The 20156-nt window shown below is 37.1% G+C and overlaps 3 protein-coding genes across 12 annotated transcripts in view; 2 read left to right on the forward strand and 1 right to left on the reverse strand.

The window, feature by feature from the left end:
* LOC107981524 overlaps window positions 1–10645 on the forward strand; it is a 62550-nt gene extending 51905 nt beyond the window's left edge. The window contains exons 2-5 of one of the 2 annotated variants that reach the window (XM_016987550.3): window positions 6905–7241; window positions 7501–7965; window positions 8073–8268; window positions 8357–10645. In XM_016987550.3, coding sequence (XP_016843039.1) covers window positions 7240–7241; window positions 7501–7965; window positions 8073–8268; window positions 8357–8578 — 885 coding nt within the window. In that variant the 5' untranslated portion in view covers window positions 6905–7239 and the 3' untranslated portion in view covers window positions 8579–10645. Of the gene's footprint in view, window positions 1–6904; window positions 7242–7500; window positions 7966–8072 lie in introns of both variants that reach the window. The other variant, XM_032602036.1, reaches the window with a different exon arrangement.
* LOC103316546 overlaps window positions 1–20156 on the reverse strand; it is a 463261-nt gene that overhangs the window by 215287 nt on the left and 227818 nt on the right. The window lies entirely within an intron of this gene.
* Window positions 1515–4966, forward strand: LOC116417305 (uncharacterized PPE family protein PPE62-like). Of its 3 annotated transcripts, XM_031929976.2 has the most exons (6): window positions 1515–2327; window positions 2576–2621; window positions 3231–3369; window positions 3498–3669; window positions 3843–4028; window positions 4083–4588. In XM_031929976.2, exons 3-6 carry the CDS (start codon window positions 3256–3258, stop codon window positions 4112–4114), a joined length of 504 nt encoding a protein of 167 aa, XP_031785836.1. In that variant the 5' UTR covers window positions 1515–2327; window positions 2576–2621; window positions 3231–3255; the 3' UTR covers window positions 4115–4588. The 3 variants fall into 3 exon arrangements, with proteins under 3 accessions (XP_031785836.1, XP_031785835.1, XP_031785834.1); XM_031929975.2 differs by lacking the exon at window positions 2576–2621 and having other exon boundaries at window positions 1516–2327; XM_031929974.2 differs by lacking the exons at window positions 1515–2327; window positions 2576–2621 and adding an exon at window positions 4922–4966.

A 20156-nucleotide genomic window follows, 5' to 3' on the forward strand; every position in this document is an offset into this window, starting at 1 on the left:
AAGCATAGCAAATTTAAAGCTACTGAGTTTCAACAAATTCTTTTATATTCAGGTCCAGCTATATTGTATGCTCTTGTCAGTGATGCTGTTTATAAACATTATTTATTGCTCCATACAGCTATGAGAATTCTCATCAATCCTCGTTCAACTCCTCAATTCATCAATTTTGCAGAAAGTTGCCTTGAACTTTTTGTTAAAACAGCTCTTGATGTTTATCGTGTTGAATTCTTATCATATAACACCCATTGTTTGCTACACCTTGCTGATGATGTAAGATTATTTGGACCATTAGAGGGATTTTCAGCTTTCCCATATGAAAATAACATGAGTTATTTCAGGAAAATGTGTAGGAAACCAAATTTACAGCTGCAACAAATAGCTAATAGGCGAGCAGAAAATTGTCGAGTCAACGTTTCAACAAAATTTGATAAAAATTATAGGAAATTTATAGGTAAACATTCTAGAGGTCCAACCCCTTCAGTAAATATAGATAACTATGTTCAGTATAGATCAGTTGTTTTAGGAATGTACCGTATATCTGTTTGCCAGCAAGATAGCACTATTATTCTAAAAAATGGATCTATTTGTGTTATTGAAAATATTATTCAGTTTTTAGATACTAAAGAATGTTATGTGCTTGTAAAAAATTTTTTGACAGTAGAAAATTTCTTCGAACTCCCCTGTGCATCTTCATCAATTGAAGTTTTTCTTTGTTCTTCTTTGTCCTCGGACATGTCCCTGATAAACGTCAATGACATTGAAAGTAAGTGCTTCAGAATGCCATATTGGGCGAATACCATGAGTACCGATTGTCAATCAGGATATTTTATCATTGTTAAGATGTTGTCATCGCATCTTACAAACAATGATTAAAATTAAATATTCTCTCCTAAGGATAGACGTGAGCTCTTTCGTTATATCTTTAAAAAGCTGCCTGAGTTAGCATGTCTGAATCGGTAAAATAATATATCGTTATCGATATTTTCTTTCAGTAGAATGATTCACTAAGGTGATAATTATATTGTTCAAAATTGTGTTGATTTATCTAAATTTTAATGCCATTTTTTTAATTTAAATTTGATAAAATACAGTAAGATCCATGAAAATTGTCATCTAAAAAACCATCTAAAAAATTACAAATAATTTTTTAAATAAATGCTTGATTGATATTTTTAATATTTATTTTCTATCACGGAAATATATCAAACTTTACACAGTATGATTCATTTCGCGCTCATATAAATTTCAAAATTGCCGCGGTTTTGTCGCCAACTTCCTTTTAAAATTTTAAGGTTATGTCTCAACTCAGTTCGTGTCAACAATCATGTTTCTTTTTGTAACAATAATAATATTTACAATATAGTATATTATAAATACGCAAATTATAATTCGATATGTATTATAGTATTATATTACATTTTTAATATTCGAATCAATTTTAGAAATCATAAACAAATAAAAAAATTCTAATGATACTTTTGACGCATGCGCACTACATGAGCCAATCATATTGACGCATTCTTGGCTTCACTTCATCCGGTCATGACTTTTTTATATAGGGAAAATAGGTTTTAAAAAAAAATGGCATTAAGAGTTAGATTTTTAGTCTATAAAAATTATAATCGAGTCCTGACGCTTATTTTTACCAGAGAGAACTTAGGGATTAGAGACTTTAGGATGTTTTCTTTTTTTATTTTGTTTTATTAATAAATGTTTAGATTATGTCAAAAAAACAAATGCTGCGGGAATCGGAAGTTCTTCCGCCAGCTACCGCATCCGATAAACTGGATCAGGCGATGGAGTCGCTTCGTGCTTCCGCTCTTGGCACACCGAGTGTGCCAAGGATCAAGAAAGTCAAGACCTTGACTTCCTCTCAAAAACTGCCAGTACAAAACATACGCACCTTATCACAAGCACACACAAAATCAGTCACACAATCACACTTGCAACTTTCAAACACCTCATCATAAACACACAATAAACCAGTCATACAAACACACACACAATCTCCAAGCAACACATCACAAGCATGCAAAAAAGCAGTCTCACAAACACACACACAATCTCCAAGCAACACATCATAAGCACGCAAAATGCAGTCTCACAAACACACACACAATCTTCAAGCGCCTCATCACAAGCATACAAAAAATCAGTCACACTAACACACACACAATCTCCAAGCAACTCATCACAAGCGCGCAAAAAAGTAGTTACACAAACACACATACAATCTCCAAACACCGCATTAGAAACACACACACACAACTGCCTACGACATTGCCAGATCTGATTGCGGTCCTGCGATCTATTGATAATAACCAGAAGTAAGATACATTCTTTTTACCCCTGGTAAAAAATTCACCCTATTTCTAGGCATAATTTCTGTTCAAAATGTTTTAAAACAAAGTACTGTCGTTTCAGAGTATTTCCAGTAATTTTGGATAAAAGTCATTTAAACACGCGTTGGCAAGAAATTCTGCCTAGAAACAGGGTCAATTATCTACCAGGGGCATTTTAAAACAATCGTAAAGTTCGCAAATAAAATTTATATATGTGACAATTATAATTACAGACAAATGCTTACCCGGATAAGCGATTTGGAGAACGAAATGAATTACGTCAGTACTTTATAACTCCATTTTTGCATCACATGCGGGATTTTCGTGTTTTTAAGCGGGTTTTAAGGGGATGTCGGCGCAAAAGCTTCGCAAATTCGCCACGGGGTGTTTTGTATTTCCAAACTTCTAGAAAAACAGAAAGTCCGATCGAATTTTTCTTTCAGTAGAACGATTCATTAAACTTAACACTACGGCGCTACAGACTTGGTTTTTCATTCGCAAGCTTTATTAAAAAAGTTTGATGCAATAGAAAAAAGTGTTTTTTTTGACGACATCCCCTTAAGTATTACTTTTTTAATCAGCGAGTCAAAAAGTTGGCAGTCAAATGAAGTCATGAATTTTTTTTTTACTTTGTAGCCTTAAAAAAGTGTGAAAACGCGAAAATCGATACACGTGCGTCAAAAAAGATATGGTGTACAGCACGGGCGTAGATTGGGCTTTTTTACCTCTTGTATTGTTAGTACTCGTTTTGGAATCAGAGATGTACTCGCTTTTAACTCGTACAAGAAAACTTCACACTCGGTCTAAAAGAGCGCACTTTACGCCCTCGGTACACAATATACTATTAGTTTATTTTCGATTTTTATTTAATCATAATGTATCTTTCAGAGACTGCTCAGCGACGTTGAAGCGGATGGCGAAAAAAAAGAATTCCGGGAAAAAGGAGCTGCCAAAATTCTTGTCGTTCAAAACGGTGGCTGAACTGTTGGCGTTCCAGGAAATTTCCCAGGATGATTATAACGACGTTGTAAGTATAATTATCCTCCCTTCTTAAAAAAGAGATACGATAAAAGTGAAACCGACTAAAACGAGATTTGATTGGCTGCTTTTAAAAGGGCGCGAAAATGCAAAATTATTATTATTAATATATTTTAGGTTGACTATTTGGAGTATTTAGGAGGCTATAATGCTTCTGATGCCGCTGCCATCTACTTGAAGCAGTGCTTCCAGCCAACGGCAGACTTCGTGGAGAAGGTGACTTGGCTTGGCTCGCGGAAGAACGGCATAAGCGCGTTAAAAGATACGCGATTTGTGCAAGCTTGTGAAGGTAAAAACAATTTATTTAGTTGTAGGGATTTCCCTTGCAAGAGTCTAAATCAGAATCAGTTTAATTTCTGCACATATACATAAATATTTATTTATTTATTTATTTATTTATGACCATATACATAAGCCTTTTTAAGGTTTATGTATATATATATAATATGTTTTATTTTGCAGAAGCCATGACACAAAATAAAAGGATTGGGGAGCCCACCAAGACGGACTTAGCCACAGCGATGACAAAAACACTAAAGTGCGTAAAAGAAGAATACCGCCGCCGGAAGGCCAAGCGTGCTGCTGGCATACCCTTGGAAAATGGGACACCCCTACAAAGAAGAAGGGTCGAGGAGGCCAAAAATAATGGTAAGAAAGTTGCATAAAAAATTATGACAAATTTTTTTTTATATATTATTTTAGTTAGGAATCGACGACGGCGACGAGCTCGGTGACGACGAGCCTGGCGGCGGCGAAGTTGCAGATGGCGGTCTTGGCAACGGCGAGGTCGAAGACGGTGAGGTTGGAGACGTCCGCGGGCTTGGCAATGACGAGTTTGGCGACGGCGAGCTTGGCATTGGCGGCGAACTTGTCGATGGCGGCGAACTTGGCGGCTGGAGCATCACTGACGGCTACGGCGAGCTTAGCAACGGAGACTTCGACGGCGATGGGAACAACATCGGCGTCGGAGAGAACGACAACATCGGCGACGGGAACGATATCGAGGAACTGGGCGTTGGCGGGCAAGAAGACAACGAGAACGAGATCGGCAATGACGACGACGAGTACGGCGATGACGCTGGCGAAGGCGAGTACGGCGATGACGACGACGAGAGCGACCGCACTGCCCTTGTCAGCGATCACGTCGAGGAACGCAGCAACGATCCTAATAACGCTGCAATTTTTGAGTATTTATTTATAAATAAAAGGTACTTTATTTAACTGATATTAATATCAATTGTATCTTTACTATTCAAAATTTTGTATTACATTGACTCTTATTATAGCTTTAAAAATGCATTGATTTATAAATTATATCTCAATAAATAAATAATTTGAATTCACCTTCCATATAGATTAATTATATTGAATCAATTTATACTGAGATATAATTTATAAATGAATTCATTTTTTAACTATATACAGAGTCAATGTAACATAAAATGTTTAATAGTTATTTTTTTCATAATTTATTTTTGCGAATAAGTCAAATATAAGTATACATATATATATAATAATTAATATTATCTTTATTGTTTCAGATAAATGTGTTCATCACCAAAAAAAAAAAATATTTTAAAAATAATGTATTTTTCTAAATAAAATAAAAATGTTTCGAATATATTTTGTAATTTTATTTCTTATATTTATAATTATTTCAATATATATATATATATATATATATATATATATATATGCATAGAGAGGCAGCATATTATGCTGGCATAGTGCTAGCATAGCGCTAGCATACGGACGACTCAATGCTGGCACAGTGACGGCAAGCCGTGCCGCTCACCGATGCACGAAAAAATTTTGTGTGTCGCACGGCGTGCTGTCTTGGTGCCGTCTCTGTACTGCGTCACCTGGCAGTCACAGCGCCGCACGGCATGTCGCACGTCGTGGAGCACGATGCCGTCTCTGTGCTTGCACAATGTTATCTGCGGGTGTGTCTCGTGCGGCGGTTCGCGCGGAATTGGTCTGGACAAAGTTAGCAACAGCTGACCGATGTGACGTTGCCGCCGTCACAAGACAGATCCAAACGAAACGCCTTTATGTTCTTTTCGCCGCAATGCTTTTTTCGACTACAGTTCGCGAGTATCAATACCCTAAAAATTCTCTATTTATATTAATTATTCAATTTACATGAAAAAGAATACGTTAAATCATTTTACATTTTTTTTTGTTTTTATACAGAATGGTCACGGAGTGATACTCGCTGTAATTCCATAATATATTTGCTAATATATCATATCGTTATTACACATTTCGTTACAGTCGCTTGTATTGTTCTTGCGCTCGAAAAGTTACATAAATTAGCCTAATTGAAGTCATAAGAGGGACTTTTATAAACTGTGTTATACTTTGAAGAATGTAACAATTTATAGAGGCGGACCTTAATAAATATTTTCAATTTCTCAATAATGAATCTGTAAATATTTTTATTGTTAGATTAAACCAAATTTATAATGAAGAGTATCATAGCTGCAGTTGTGATATGTATTCACGGATGCCAGAATTGAAAAGACTTGCCGCACTCGCTCTCCGTGTAAACCGCGACCTAACAATTAACCCTGGCATCCGCCCAAGTCATCGAGAGTCGAACGACTTTACGAGCGAACGGAAAACGGATCACTGTTGTTAATAATATTAATAATCACTGTTGTTAATAATAAAGTTAGACTCAAAGTCATTAAAAAATCTTATTGATTTCTATTAACTTCTATTAACTTTTTTTAGCAGCGTATAACAGTAAGCTACATTTGCATTGGATTTAGCCGCTTAACCTAAAAAAATTGCTCTTTTACGTGTATTGCTTTCAAGAGCATCATTTAGTATCGACATAACGCATTGTACTTTGTACGTACAATGATTTATTAAAGTTATCACTTCTGCCGGGCGTCCCGAGACGCACACGTTTTTTTTTGTTTTATAAAAGTACTATATGCAACACGGGACTAAAGTAGATTTTTCGAACGGGTGATTATACTGACCTCGCGAGAAGATTTTTTGCTGTAAACCCACCCTCTGGAATGTACTATTTCGACAGCGGTTTGTTCATCTGATACCTCGTTCGACTTTCCTATCAGAACGAATGTCAGAGTTGATTCTAGTTGCGCCTCCGCTGATTCCTTGCGATTTATTAAGAAACGTTCTTCGCTATGCATACGTTCGACCTCTTATGCCCGGTTTAGAAAAAAGGAGGACAATACTGAAAACAAACAGCGCCAAGCTGTTTATTTGCAGTATAGCTGGGATAAAATTGCCCTTAATAAGTCCTGGTATATTTTCGTCTTCCTGCATCATAGCTCATTTCGTTCAGAAGGCGGTCATTCAGTATTGGTACCTAAACATGCGATACAAGAAAATTTCCCTAGTCGTGTGCATCGACTGCTTCTGAGAGCAATAAGCGTATACGATACTTAAGAAAATTCCGAAAAATATTCTCATATACGTTCGTTGCTCTCGGAAGCAATGTAAACAATATCTTGTTTTATTATAAATCATACTAATTAATTGTGTTTTAGGGAGGATTGGCCACAGCATGAACATGAACTGCAAGAAAAACTGATTCCATTGTACGAATCGTACAGGCTGTTGAGGCAAGGACGATCTATCGGAGTCAATAAAGTTGATAAAATCATCACGCAAATTTACGAAAGCCTGACAATGCTGACGAAGCTATTGAGTATACTCCCTTTTATATGGGCGCGGCGTCCAAACTCAGCAAAATGCTGTCTGTATCTGACTATCCTAAGGAAATGAATGCCCTCCTCAAGACTCAGACTCGACGCATGAAAATGTATGCGAATTACGATGAATAATACCGGTTCATGCTACAAATAATGGAGTATAATTTGCTATGTATACATTACTTTCTCTCGAATGAAATAGATGGATGCAGTACTATAATATACATGACTTGCTGCACAGAGCAATGTGTGTAATTACAAGTGACGTCATATTGTTAGGTATGTTTTTCATATAAACATATCAGATTATAAGGACACTAGTAAGTACACTCATTTCTCTCGGCAGCAAGTTATGTATATTAGCACCGCCTCCAATGGTTGCTTCCGAGAGCAATTTATATTTACAGAAAATTAATCAATTCCGTTTTTAGGAACGACAATTTCTATTATGACAATCAAGAAATCCCCGAGAAAGGGCTAATATTTGAACGCACCGAGGATCGGTGGTTGGAACATTTCCGACTGCGTCCGCAGCAGCATGATGTGCCGAACGAGGTGAAAGATGTGGATACCCAGGACTACAGGAACATAGACGACACCCAAGATGAGCGAGATGTCCAATTGGAATTTAACAATTACCTGGCAGCCCTTGCTGTCAATGCGGACCTTGCAGCTGCTGCCGATTCGGACCCTGTAGCCTCTGCTGTCGATTTGGGCCATGCGGACCATGTTGCTGAGGCGGACCCTGTGTTAGCGGAAATCAATAGGGAGCTCGATAACATTGCGCCTCAAATTACCTCCGATTCGGTCGGCAACGCAGCGACGATGTTCAAAGTTCAACAACTTCAGGAGAACCAGTCAATTCCGCCAAGCTGTATCAAAATTAAACCAAAGAAGTTAGTTACAAAGCTAATTACTCTGCACTTGCTGTTTGCGGCCTATACGAGCCGAATTGCTGCGCAGAGTACATAGTATTTTCAAATGATCGCTTTGTATCTTTCAGGAGTTCGAAGGGCGAAAAAGTTACATTTTTGTTGCCAAATGGACCGCTTACCAGGAAACAGAAGATTGACTCTTTCCTGACAGCAAACACCGCGGTAACAATGCCAGTACTTAAAATGAAATCTTCGGAACCAAAGGCAAAACGAGCTGCAAAGAAGAGGAAGAGAGGGAATGGACAGGAGCAGGAGCTGAAACAGGTGCGGGAGAAGGAAAATGAGGACGAAGTTAGCTTTAAAATAAACAATAATGTATTGCTTAATTTTCAAAATTATCCGCTGTGTCCAGCTCAAGTTATTGATATATCCGGACGATACTTACAAAGTGAAGACTTTTCTGGACAACAAAATTTACGATCTGCCTGTAGAATCGTTGGACATTTTTTCGCAAAGGAAATGTATAGATATTCTGGAAACAGACGAAAAATTACGTATAAATTTATCAGATCGAGCACGCTACGAAAAAGCAGTGCGTGCAGCTATCAAATATAGCCACAATACTGAGGAATAAAATAATGTTGTTTTGATGTACTGTATCACATATTAAGAATATTGGTTCGTCTCTATCGGTCTTCCCGAGGCAGGTTGTGTGGTGAGAAATGAGAGAAAAAAGTTTAAGATATTTTCTGTTTTCTTCTCGACGTTTTGACGGACTCTGCAGGAGACTGATATGAAAAAATTTATTAAAAACTTGTTGTATAACGATATATGAACAGTGTGAAGAACTTACAATTATGGAGAAGATCGGTACAAAGTTTTGTCGAGAAGGCGATTCCGAATTTCAATTCAATTTCAGACAATTTCTTCCGCTATTGACGTCAGAGCGTGGCTTGTGTTTGTTTTGTTTTCAGCTGATGTATAAGGTGTGTGTATACTGTATTAGCATTTCAGAAACTAGTCTTTTATTTAAATTGATCTCTCTATCTTTAATGTGGTTGTTTTCAAAATTGAAGGTGTGATTCAGATTGTTAACGTGATTGGAGATTACAGTATTTTTCGATTTTTTGTGTTTATTTATACGTATACACATATTCCTTTTAGTTTGGCTTACATCTATTGCAAAGCAGTCATTACATTCAAGTTTGTAAACAACGTTGTTTTCTAGATCTTTATCTTTTTTGTCTTTGCCTTTTATGATGATTTTTATTTGGCTATTATCACTCTATACCAACATTGACAAATCATTAGTCAAGAAGAGCATCGAAAAAAGATATATACAAATTGTACAGAAATCTGAAATACCTCTCAATGAAATCTTGTTGGCTTGTGACTACTGTTACTTATGGAGAATACGTTCTTTCAATTCAATGGCAAATTTTATACACAGCTATTTGGCACACCAACGGGCTCTCCGACCTCGGGTTTCTTTGCTGACATTTTCATGGATGATCTCGAAACGAATTACCTATCTAAACTATCGTTCAAACCAACATTCTTGTATCGATATGTCGACGACATTATTACATGTGTGCCGAATGACAAAGTCGACGAAATTTTGAAAACATTCAATTCTTACAACAATAGATTACAATGTACTCACGAGACTGAGATCGATAACTCCATAAGTTTTCTAGATGTTCTATTGATTAAAGACAATGATAAAATAGTAACTGATTGGTACACCAAACCGACCTTCTCTGGCAGATTTTTAAATTATACATCACAACATCCTTTGTCTCAAAAAATCACCATGGTGTACAATCTTATCGATAGAGCGATAAAATTATCCAACAAGAAATTTCACAATAAGAACATTCAAAACATCAAAAAATTACTGCATGAAAATCATTATCCACCCGCCTTCGTTAACAAATATATACGAAAAAGAATGTCAACTTTAATATCGAACACATTATCAAGGCAACAGATTAGCAGTAATGAAAAACGCAATATTGTAAGCCTACCCTATATTCAAGGTTTTTACGAGCAGACCAGTCATGCATTCAAGACTCTCAACATCGAAACCGTACCGAAAATAAATAGCCAAATGAAAAACATCATCATAAAAGGCAAAGGCAAAAAAGATAAAGATCTAGAAAACAACGTTGTCTATAAATTTGAATGTAACGACTGCTCTGCAATATATGTAAGCCAAACTAAAAGGAATGTGTGTATACGTATAAATGAACACAAAAAATCTCCGATCACGTCAACAATCTGAATCACACCTTCAATTTTGAAAACTACCACATTAAAGACAGAGAGATCAATTTAAATAAAAGACTAGTTTCCCAAATGCTACACATACACCTACAAGAAAACGATATTAATAAGAAGGTAGACACTCAAAATTTAAATACAGTATACACACACACACCTTATACATCAGCTGAAATCAAAACAAACACAAGCCAGGCTCTGACGTCAATAGCGGAAGAAATTGTCAATACGGCCGCTCGACTCTCTTCTCACTGCTTCGCGCTATATAGAATCGAACAGCTGAGAGAGAAACACTGTTCACCTACGTTCCCCCCGCCGCGCAGCGGGGAAGCGCCTTCTCGACAAAACTTTGTACCGATCTTCTTCATAATTGTAAGTTCTTTACACTGACTCAACACCTTTAAAATTCAAAAAAAAATTTTATTGCTTATTTTGATAGAAAATATTCCGCAAAGTTACAAGCAAAATACTAAAACAAAATTTTTATCGTTTTTTTCGTAAAATTGCGTATTTTCCACTTTTTATCTCATACGACTAATAATTTTAATTTTTATAAATTCAATCTGATTAAAATTTTTATTGTAAATGTTAAAAATATTATTTTTTTACCGTAGTATATACGTATATTATGCTCCGCATACATATTTTAGTAAATAAATTAGTACATATTAATACGATTTTTTTGCGTTATTTTCGAGATAAATTTCTAGTTTCGCTTCTTATATAAGGCTCCGATGGATACTTAGGAACATTTATTTGAATTCAAATATCGCGCGCCACCTGTGGGCAGGTTAGAATCAATGTGTCTGAGAAGGACAGAGCGACCGTTCTGCTGTTCTGCTAGCAGACAGCAAATATTTCAAAACACAGCTGATATAGTCCTGGGATGTGTTTAACACTGAGTAAACACAGCTGATGTGTTAATACATTAAAAAAGCTGATATTTCTTAAAAGTGTTTTTAAATTAATCTAAGTAGTGTTTGTAGTGTTTTTGGGGTTATAGCTTATAGCTTATAACCCTAAAAAGAAAAAAAGGGAAGTGTTGTGATTTTAAAAATATGTGTGATAATCGAGATGCCAAGGGAAGGTTTGCGAGTACCCATCCTGACAAGAAGTACTCTCGAGCAAGAGGCAAGAAGAAGCCAAGAAGATTTCTAGGAGCAACATGCGAGGATGAACCTACCAACAAGACAAGACCTTCAAGTTCAGTAAGAAAGATACAAACTCCAGCAGCGGAAGGAACCTCTGTGTTCAGGAATAGATTGATTGGTCAAGTTAAACTTGGCGAATCTGAAGCTCAAGGATTAGGATTCAAGATTGAAGAAGTGTGCATTGAGTGTGGTCAGCTGGCAAGTCATGCAGAAAAGTTGGCGTCTAGAACCATGCTTGGGAGAACAACAGAAGAGCAGTGGTTACTTTTCATGCTCTCGGACTTGAACACACTAGTCTATCAACATTTTGTGGATTGATGGACTGCTTCAAACCCATGGCTCAGTCTGCATATAATACAATCAACGAATAATTTAGTGAAGTACGTGAGAAAGTTGCTAAGGACTCTATGAAGACTGCAGTGATAGAAAAAAAGCCGCTACAGAGACTGGAGCACCTGGATCAAACATTTGGAAGTTAGACTGGTAATTTTCTGCAGTTTTAAATTGAAGATTCTTCACACTGACCAAAAGGAAAGATAAGTATAAAGTGTTATTATTATCAAGGATAAAATAACCTTTTTATCACATTTTTATAAAAATTCATTAAATGCCTTTTTTTGGTTGCAGGTAAGAAAAGCCGTACAGAACCCAGAGGTATAAGTGAATATAACTCATAATTGCTGAGAGTCAAGGTCTATATGTGTAGAACATAGAAAACTTGGTCCCAAAGGATTTGGTAAGCACTAATTTAAGTTACACTTTCAACAATTTTCATAAACTTTAAAGTTGATTTTCTCTAAATGTTGTTTTTACTGATTTCAGCTCACGGTCCGTAGGATTCCAAGTGAATGCATGTTTCTTATGGGCTTAAACTCAAGGAGGATACTTTGTACACCTGTAGTTCTGGTATGAATGCAGGGATTTGATTTAAATGTTTAGAAAATGTTTTATACACAAAAAGGTACCAGAATAAGCGAAAAAAAAGAAAATTGCAGTTTTTTCATTGCCAAACCATTTCCATACCTCGTTCGGCTTTTCTATCTGCAAGCGGATACCAGGGCTCTGAAAACCCGTTTGGCCTTTCGCAACCTATGGCGGAAGCCAGAGTCGAACTGACTTACGGCAAAAAGAACTTAATTTTCGACAGCGGTCTGTTCCATCTACCTCGTTCGGCTCTTCCATCTGACAGCGGATGCCAGAACGGGTTTTAGTTGCAGCCTTTGCTGATTCCTCGCTATTTATTAAGGAATGGTTTTCTGAGTTACATTGTTGATAACTCGTTGGGCTCTCTGTACGCGTAACGCTGGCCGCAGTCCGGTAAGCCATCGGCTGCCAGCATTGAAAAGACTAGTTCCACTCGTTTTCTGTGTAAACCGCAACCTTATGAGTAACGCTGGCATCCGCCCATGTCATCGAGAGTCGAACGACTTCACGAGCAAATGGAGCGCTGTTGTTAATGATATTAATAATGTTAGACTAAATTTATTAATGTATTGCAGAGATAGGTGGTCGCGGTTCTTATGCTCATTAAGACCTCGCTGGGCTATCAGCCCTAGTAGCGAATGCCAGTGTTCCATGGAACTGTGGCATTTACGATTTCACGAGCACGGAACGTAGACCTTCTTTACGTCGATACTACATAAAATACTAAGCTCCGTTCGTCTGAAAATTCGTTTGACTGTCCGCTGCAATGACGTATATTTGAACTAATAAATAAATCCTAAATATCATATATACTCCCATTGCTTTTCGCGGTAACGGTCTTTGATGTAAGCCAATATCTTTCCGGAGCAACGCACGTATATTAAAAATACGAAAATAAGATCGTCCTTTTTATTGCCAGAACTTTGATAAACGTGCATTGCTCTGAAAAGCAATTGGCCTACATCAACTTCCGTTGCCGTGGATAGCAATGGGCGTATATGGACTATCGTATATATGAACTCATCTCGTGGCTTAGAATCGCGGAGGTCAGATGTAGCTGGTAAAGCAACTGCAAAAATGGTGAAACAACAGTACTGGGAGACGGATCTCGCGCGCATAATCTTGCACGTCTCCTTCAGGGTAGATAGCAAGCACCAAATGAAACAGCAGCCTTACCTGCATGTGATGGTCAAAAGTCTTTACAGCCAGGATAATGGACACGTGCTTTTGGCCTATGGTCTGCTCTACAACAAGATGGGTACCTGCAACAATGCAAACAAGTGCAGCAACACCGGCAACAAGTTCCTCAACAAGTGCATTAGTGATTATGGTTACATAGACCTGTAGCTGCTAGTCACGTTGACTACTATAGTTTATTATAGAAATACTGCAGAGTATGTGCAAAAAGTTCTCGAAAGTTATGCTCAATCTAAAGGACAAGATGTTGAGTTTCGAATCCTAATTTGAGTAAAAAAGTACAGGAAGCAAATTTTGGAAAAAGCCAAGAAGAGCATCACTGTGGAGAATTTAATGGTACCGTCAAGAAAACTTGTCTTTCCACCTTCAACAAAGATTGTTCCCGAGAAATACAAAAATTAGTAGTATCGAGATGGGAAATGGAGTTCCTGAAGTTCACATGGAAGATGGTAGCAGTAGGAGTAGGAGAGAATATTCAGGTCCAGATCCTCCAGGAAATCCAGCAGATCATAATGATCAAGATGAGGTAGAAGAAGAGCTAAAGTATGGAGCAGTTCACGTCAAAAAACTATTTGTGCCTGTTTGTTTATGTATGCTGGTAGTTGTAGCTATGATTAGTTCTATTGGTTTTTATACCACTAAAGGAGTATATCTAGTGTATACGCCATTCCATGAAGAAACTAATGATTTAGGCACCAAAGCTTGGCAAGCCGTTGCTAATTTTCACGATTGTGATATTAATTGTTTACTATAAATACAGGTTTTACAAAACTACTCTGCCTGCTTAGTCATTAGTTCACTGATATTACATTTTTTGTTGGCATAGTATGCATCCATTGGCAAGATCCATTATCTTTGCAACAGGCATATCTGATTTTTATAGCTGCTTTGATGGCTGTCGTTTTCATCAAATATTTACCCGAATTCATAGACAGCATGGGCTATTTTAGCAGTTATCAGTATTTGGGATTTAATAGCAGTTTTGACACCGAAATGTCCTTTAAGAATATTAGTCGAGAGTGTACAGGAATGAAACAATTCATTTTTCTCTGCATTAAATTATTCTTCGACAGTCATGTATGTTTTCACAATGAATTTTATGGAATATGTAGCTTTAGCTACAATGGCTTGTGGTGATAGCATATCCTCACCGGCTAGAGTACAACCACAAACTCAGCGTAGTTCGGTGTCTAATGACAAGTCAGAAAAAATGCTTAGAAAAATTCAAGAGGTACAGTACCAGTTGACGGTGCATCACAGCAAGCTGCAAAAACAAGTAACCCACCGATCTTGCTGAACAGATCAAGCTGTCCGAGTATCACAAGGTTGTAGAGGATAACAAAGAACTGGAGTCTATTTTACAGAGTGGATTAATATCGATTTTAAATCTACTGGAAGTTGTGGGTGTTCTAGAACGTATAAAAGAGAAGGATATTCCTCTTTTATTGATGAACCTGCAATGCAACGCATTAATTTGAATGATTCTGGCGACAATACCTGTACCAAGCATTTGCATACCTCAAAGTGTAGCTTCTGACTTGAAGGCTGGAAGAAACGAAGACAATCTAACTATACTATAAAGCTTACGAAAATTGTGTTATGCAATAATACTATACAAATATACAGACAGTCTAGTGGAAAAATTCAAAACTATAACAAGGCCTGCGAGTTCTTACAACTGGTTTGTGCTCTCTACATAAATAGTATTCCTCCGAGTTTGCAGCCCACGAATCCATTGAAAGTATGTAAAGGTTCTTTTTGATAATAGGAGGACTACAGGATATCTAAGAAAGAAAGGGAGAAATTATACATAAAATCTTAAGAACAGAATAAATATCTTTATTATTTTTAATTTGTTTATCTGAATCGCTACCAACTGCAATTATAAGTCGCAAGTAGATGGTGAATTAAGTTAGCAAATGTAGAGAGCTAAGCTGTGGCTCTCTAGATGCTTCAGCGCCGACTACCGATTACAAAATCATCTAGGCCAATCATTAGTTCGGTTCGCCGCTTATTCCCCAACCTATGTGCAAATGTCCCCGTTCTCTCTCCCCACACACGCTCTAAATGTTCGCAGACGTCTTTACTCTTCTTACTTCATACTCCCTTTCTTTCTCATTATCTGCGCACGCATTCCTTCTCTATTCTTTTCACCCTCACTCTTTCCATCTCTCGCACTCATACATACATGTCACACTTATTGTCTCGCGTCTCTCACTATCTGCGCACGCATTTCTTATGATTCAAATCGAATAGTAGCGGTCCGTTACAAGTACTTATTCAGAGTCTGAAGAGAAAGCGAGGTAGATTTAGGGGAAATTTATCAGAAAAAGAATTGACTTTTCCAGTAGAAGTATCATTTCACTAGATCCAAATCTGAGAATTGAACAAGTTGGCATTTCCGAGTTAATGTATACATGGCAAAAATATTGACATATTCAATGTGCATCCTGGAGCTCATTTTATAAAAATTGGAAAAAACAAAGAAAGAAGGTTTTTGAGATATGGTTGCAGCAGAATATGGTACAAGATTTGCAGTACGGCGATATAGTTGACAAGCATTTACTTGATGAAGATTCAGATTTCCTTCTCCGACAGCTGCTTACATTAGTTTTATTTTTCCTGCTTGATACAGTGGTCTAAGATGAAAACAGCGTGTCCCCTGTGGAAACAAACGTTGATATCTATAATACATAATGTGAGATCTCAAGAAGATTATGATCAGTATCATGTCCAGCGTACATATCACAGGTTGCTGCAACGCTAGATGTTACAGCTGATATTCATATCAACATTCAGTGGAATATTCATGTGCTGGAACAACCCTTTTTTAATGGATAGACTCTATTACTGACTTATATTTTTAAATTTAATGTATCATATTATTACTAAAGAATCAGCTTTTATAATATTCATTTATGTTTAGAACGACCATGGGAGGTCAGGCTCATCGCATATATAAAATGTAGCTAAATCCAGAGGCTGTAGCACGACGTGAATAGATTCCTAGTGTTGCACCTCGAGTATCGAGTGAAGAAGGAATGCGTAGACATACTAATACCATTGATTACCGTTGCACAGTTTATAAACACAGAGTTTGGGCAACGGCATCACCAGATGCATGTGCTCGTTTTCGTGAATTTAGTGTAGAGTTTTACAGGTATGTACATAGTATGTAAAAAATCTATTAAGCGTAAGCCAAAGATGGTTTTAAATCATTTCTGAATTGATTTCAGGCGACAACAGTAGTACCCAGGCACCATGGAGAAAGTAAACAAAACCGACCTTGACCCCCCCCACCCCCGAGTCAGTGAGAGGTCAAGGCCAAGGTCATGATTGTTTACTCCCCATGATGCCATTTGTACTTTGGAAAGATCTCCTCCACTCTCCCTCTTTCTATCCAAAGTGCCTCCGACTTTTCGTGACACTTTGAAGAGAACCTCTCCCCCCCCTTTTCTTTCTATCCAAAGTGCCACTGATTTTTCGAAACACATTGGAGAGAACCTCTCCCCCTTTTCTTTCTATCCAAAGTGCCTCTGATTTTCCGAGACATTTTGGAGAGCGATGGAGTGACTTACTTGTTAAGGTGTTGACACCCCGACGATCGACGAACGACCGATGCATGGTGTGGAGGGTGCTTCCACCACCACCACTGCCCTCCTCTATGCGTACTCAGCATATTACCCTTTTTATTGCGAATAGAGCACCCCCTCTCCTTAACAGTATCTTGATTTTAAGAGGTATTTTTGACCCGAGCTTGAACCTTCATTCCTCGGAGTTCGAGACAGGCATTTTATCACTGAACCACGACAACACTGTTAAATCATTTCTTAAATATCAGGTTCGTGTGTGTGTGTGAGCGCGCATGCGTGCGTGTTTTATTTGTGTGTGTGTGTGTGTGTGTGTGTGTGAGAGAGAGAGAATTTAATACACTTATGGATAAACTTAAAATCTAGCTTATAACTATGACGAGTGTATAAACAGGGCTAGGTAGTGTTGGATGAAATACACAGGTAAGTGAGTAGAAATATTTATATGTGTTTAACAATTATATTTATTCAAAACTCTTAAACTAAATACAATTATAGTTATGTATTCTTATATATAGTTGTATTTGAGTATGCAACTAGCTTCTAAACCTAAATATATATTTTTCTTATCTACAAGCGTCTCGTCAAAATCTCTCATTGCCCGTTCAACATTGTAAGAAGTGAAATATGTGTACTGGGCATTTTTGCTATTTACTAATTTATCTTTGCTATAGTCACCCAGCTCTTTTGCAATAATTGTTATAGCCTCTTTAACTTTTAATAGGTATTTAATTCTATGATCTATTATTTTAGACAAGGCTTTTAACCTGTCAAACGTCACTCTTTTAAACACTAGTGAAGGTTTACGCACTTTTTTCGTCCTAGACTCGCCAGAGTCTTTGCGTATTGTCGTCTCATCGTCCTCCAGTAATTCAAATGCTCGATCGGAGTAGCTCATCATGAATCTGATTTAAAATCCGAAAAAGGTGATTCGTTGATCCAGCATATAATCCTCGCTATACGCCTGGATGAACGGGTTATTATATATACACACACACACATATATATATATATATATATATATATATATCAGTAGAACGCTCAAAGCAGCAGAAAGAACATACTTCACAACAGAGAAAGAACTCCTCGCGGTTGTATGGAGTTTACAAAAATTAAGTACCTATTTACGAGTCGCAGAAGTTTATATAAAAACGGATCACAAAGCTTTAATATTCTTATTCAAATGCAAATTTGTTGGCAACCGAATTTGTCATTGGATTTCGGATACTCAAGATTATAACTTAGTGATTCATCACGTATCGGATAAAGAAAACGTTCTAGACGATATGTTAAGTCGACATCCTAACTTTAATTCAGAAGAACTACAGAAACCGCAAAACGTGCAGAAAAATATAATTTACAAAAGAAAACATTTTTTGTTGAATTTAAAGAGGGAGAAGAAGTTGTATTAAAATCAAATAACATTTCAGATTTAGACAATAAAAAAATTGCAAAATTCTTTTCAATTTACGAAGGTCCATATGAAATCTTAAAAAAAATTGGTAATACAACTTATTTATTATTTGATAAGCAAAAAGAAAAAGGAAGATTTCATATAAATGATCTAAAAGAATACAGAAGAGAACCTAAATAAATATAATGTTATTTGATTACATAATAAAAAAGTTCATTACTTTCACTCATCAAAAATTGTAAAGAAAATATGATCACGCTCAAAAATAATCATGTTTCTATTTTTTTATGAATGAGATTTTTTTGTGATTCTGGGTTTAAGAGGGAAATTAAGAAAGAAAGAAAACTCTCTTTAATTTATGACGCATTAAACTCGATGATTTATTAAATTTATTGTGGTCGAAGGTTCCCTACTGATGGATGCGTTTCTCTTTAAATTAATAAAACTCAAGACTCTAAACTCACGCGCAGATACACACATACGGAGCGCCGGATTTCTTCTAAAGTCCTGCGTGTTGACCAGAGCCTCTTAAACTTGCCTGGTTAACCCCATCTCGACCTACAACTCAGTACTCAGTGCTCGCGAACTCTCGAGCTTTGCGACATAGCACTGAGATTAACGGTCAATCGGGCCAACTAATATAAGCGCACACTACAATTTCATACAATATTTTTAGACACTCACAGCTGTATATACAAATGTAAACAAGCCGGCATAGCCAGTCCCGACTCAATAAAACAGAGGAGAGGCATAGTCCGTCTTTCTCTCTTTCCCCACTCTCCCGCGGCAACACAACTCGTGTCCGCGAGGCCGCGAATTCCCCCTCTCTTACTACACGGACAGCGTTGCCAAGTCACTTTCTCGGCGAACCTAAGATTTTAGGTATACTTGAGACGCGGGTTTTTGATTGATTCCTCGCTCCGCTCGCCTTCTTTCGATGTGCCGAGGTGTTGTTTAAAAGAATTATTACCTTTGGGGAGCATGGGGTAGCTGAGTTTAAGTGCTTTGGTTTCAGATTTTATCCGCGCTCCGCTCGCCTTCCTTCGATGTGCCGAGGTGTTGTTAAAATAAATAATTACCCTCGGAAAGCGTGGTGTAGTTGTGTTTAAGCGCTTTAGTTTTAGATTTTATCCACGCTCCGCTTGCCTTCCTTCGATGTGCCGAGGTGTTGTTAAAATAAATTATGACCCTCGGGAAGCGTGGTGTAGTTGGGTTTAAGCACTTTGGTTGTAGATTTTATTCTTGCTTTGCTCACCTTTCTCCGATGTGCCGAGAAGTTTTTTTAAAAAAACTATTGAGCTGGGAGAGCACGGGGTAGTTCAGTTACCGACCCGACCGACAGCGACACTAAAAAACTTCTTATAGTACATGGTTTTCTCTTTAAACTCCAATTATGCAGTAATTTGCATAAACAACGTTGTTTAAACAAATTATTTTGTAAATCTGATATCAGATTTGTAATCAGCGACCCCAAAAACTACTTATAATTCATAAAATATTTTACAATTCCAGTACATAGTGTAAAAGGGGCTTTATCGTTTTATTACATTAATATTATTGTTTAAACGTTGAGATTATTATAATTATGTCTACATAATTCATACTTTTCATATAGTTCATTATTCAACCGCCTGTAATGCTGAAATTTTTTAT

The sequence above is a fragment of the Nasonia vitripennis genome (genome assembly GCF_009193385.2).
Source record: "Nasonia vitripennis strain AsymCx chromosome 4 unlocalized genomic scaffold, Nvit_psr_1.1 chr4_random0007, whole genome shotgun sequence".
NCBI lineage: Eukaryota > Metazoa > Arthropoda > Insecta > Hymenoptera > Pteromalidae > Nasonia > Nasonia vitripennis.